General features: G+C 38.2%; 1 protein-coding gene across 1 annotated transcript; it reads left to right on the top strand.

The window, feature by feature from the left end:
• Positions 1–796: 796 nt before the first annotated feature.
• Positions 797–1,660, top strand: LOC142350938 (uncharacterized). The gene has a single exon (XM_075402963.1). The coding sequence runs from the start codon at positions 797–799 to the stop codon at positions 1,658–1,660; it is 864 nt and encodes a 287-aa protein (XP_075259078.1).
• Positions 1,661–2,671: the final 1,011 nt, after the last annotated feature.

Below are 2,671 nucleotides of genomic sequence, written 5' to 3'. Positions count from 1 at the left end.
GAGTCTTAGAAACAAGAAAAGTTAGAAAATTTTTTCTGAAATCAGAAAATACAAAAAACCCATTCTGATTTTCTGACCACATATCCTGTTGATTCACAGTATAAACTTTTAATCTACTCCCGTGAGTTTATTTTGAAGTAGCCAGAAACCCATTTTAGTCAATGTATTGCACAGGGATCTCAAAAACAAGAAATGTTAGAAAATTGTTTCTGAAATCAGAAAATTCAAAAAACCCATTTTGATTTTCTGACCCCATATCTTATTGATTCACAAAATAAACTCAAACTATCTTTGTAAGTTAATTTTACACTGGAGAGAAAGCTATTTATTTCGATACATCGAATTGTGATCTCAATAACGCGAATTGCCAAGAAAACTTTTTTGAAATCAAAAAAAAAAATTCAGAAAAATAGTTTATTTTTCTGACTACACATCGCCTTGAAAAGCAAACCAAGTTGTCAAACTAGCCCCCTGACTTACCGTGCAATTGCCGAAAGTTGATTTTTAGTAGATATATTAGTCAGCCTCAGAAAAAAAAAGAAGTTAAAAAGGCCTTTCGAAATAAAAAAAATGCTTTGAGTTGGCCAAGCGGCCAATACTACTTCATGCAAAAGATCACATTTGTCGTTTATACCTCGAACATGCCCATCGCATCTGTGTGCATCAGGGAAGAGAGGCCACTAAAGCTTTTGTACAGCAAAGCTACTACGTAATTGGTCTCCGCAGAACATTGCAGAGCATTAGATACAAATGCTTCCTTTGTCGACGTTTCGAACCGCAAAGCATTAAGACTTTTATGGCACCGCAACCTGATTGCCGCTTCCCGACTGAAAACAAACAATTTACATTTGCCAACTGCGGATTAGTCTTTTTCGGCCCATTTTACATTGAGGAAGAAAAAGATAAGCTTGAGAAACACTACGGCCTCATCTTTACTTGTCTGGTAACGCGAGCTGTTCACTTGGAAACCTGTCCAGATTTGAATACAGACACTTTTCTGAACGCCTACCGCCGCTTCACTTCGCGAAGATGTCAGCCCGCTGATTTGTACAGTGACAACGGTAAGACTTTTGTTGGTGCCAAAGAAGAACTCAAAAGGTGTCTGAATGATCTCGACAAGGACAAAATTCACAAAGCACTCGCAGCACAGAACACCAAGTGGCACTTCAACCCACCTTATGGCCCTCATGTTGGCGGCGCTTGGGAGCGGCTGATCCAGAGTATCAAGCGGGCGCTCCTGATCATTCTAGGGTCAAGAAACTTTACTTTTGACGTTTCCCACACAATCATGGTTGAATCAGAAGCTATGATGAACTCCAGACCACTTACAAACGTGCCGGACGCCATGGAAAACGAAGAACCATTGACGCCAAACCATTTTCTACTTCAGCGTCCTTACAACTCTCTTCTCCCTGATATCTTCCCGTCAACCAAGCCAGCTAACATGAAGTCTTGGGAAGAATGTTCAACAATTCCTCAACCACATCTGGAGAAGACTGGTCCGGGAATACCTACCGACCTTGATAAAGCGACCAAAATGAACCAAAAACGACCGGAATTCACTCAAAGTCAACGATGTGGTGTGGATCCTGAAAGACTTCACCCCACGTGGTATTTGGCCTCTGGGAAGAGTAGAAGTGTCCCCTGGACGAGATGGTAACAACAGAGTAGTTAAAGTGAAAACGGCTTACGGCACCTTCGTCCGCCCCGTGTCCGGTCTCGCCCGTGTTTTCGCTGATTAGCTTTTTTGTTGATATTTTTTGCGCTCCGGTTTTAGGCAAAGGGAGTTGCATATAGTTTTATTCAATTTAATTTGGGTTTAGGGATTCCAACTGGAATTGGAAACAAAATTTATTTGGTGGATTTATTCGTGTTTTACCCTCTTATTCCTGTTGCCCCGTGGAGCATGTTGCGGATGCAACTTCAAGATGGCTAAATACGGAAGTTAAGATGATTTGCCGCAAAAAACTTGACTTTATGTCGCACATTGCTAACTGTCAGTTACCAAAAACAAGGAAAAAAAACATCTGAATTTGACTTTTTCAATGATAGAAATATGTTTTACATTACATGGAACGGTACTTACGATACGGGTACAGTTCAACAATAGTTGGCGGATTTTTCTGGAAGCGATTTTTGGCACTATCTTTTTAGCTAGTAAATATACCCGAGTCGAAAAAAGAAGTTAATCTTGTAAGATCTTGCAAGTTACAAGACGTTAAATCTTACAAGATTCTTACAAGATCTTACAAGATTAACTTTTTCTTACAAGATTCTTACACGATTGACTTTTTCTTACAAGATTCTTACGAGATAAATTTTTTTCGTACAAGGTTCTTACAAGATCAATTTTTTTCTTACAAGAATCTTAGAAGATTAACGTTGTAGGAACGTTCTTACTTCTTTTCTTTGCTTTCTTTTTGTTTCTTTTCAAAACTTAAAAATTGAAGATTTTTATTTCCAAAATGCATTTGAGTTGAAAACCAGAGTATAGTTGGCGTTGAAGTCTGCGATGAAACGACGAATAAGCTTTGATAGAAATTGCTTTTGCTACAGTGTACAATACTAATTTTTCAAACTTAAAAAAAGAAAGAAAATCATTTGATTCTGTGTTGACATAAAAATATGCAAAGCTAATTTAATTTCGAAGAAAAAATACTTCTGTGATAAG

The sequence above is a fragment of the Convolutriloba macropyga genome, chromosome 12 (assembly GCF_964194025.1).
Source record: "Convolutriloba macropyga chromosome 12, txConMacr16.3, whole genome shotgun sequence".
In the NCBI taxonomy this organism is placed as follows: Eukaryota; Metazoa; Xenacoelomorpha; order Acoela; family Convolutidae; genus Convolutriloba; species Convolutriloba macropyga.
This window is presented reverse-complemented; position numbering and strand designations above follow the sequence as displayed.

What these genes read in the sequence shown, in the direction of transcription:
- LOC142350938 (XM_075402963.1), top strand. Translation starts at nt 797, where the DNA reads ATGGCACCGCAACCTGATTGCCGCTTCCCGACTGAAAACAAACAATTT.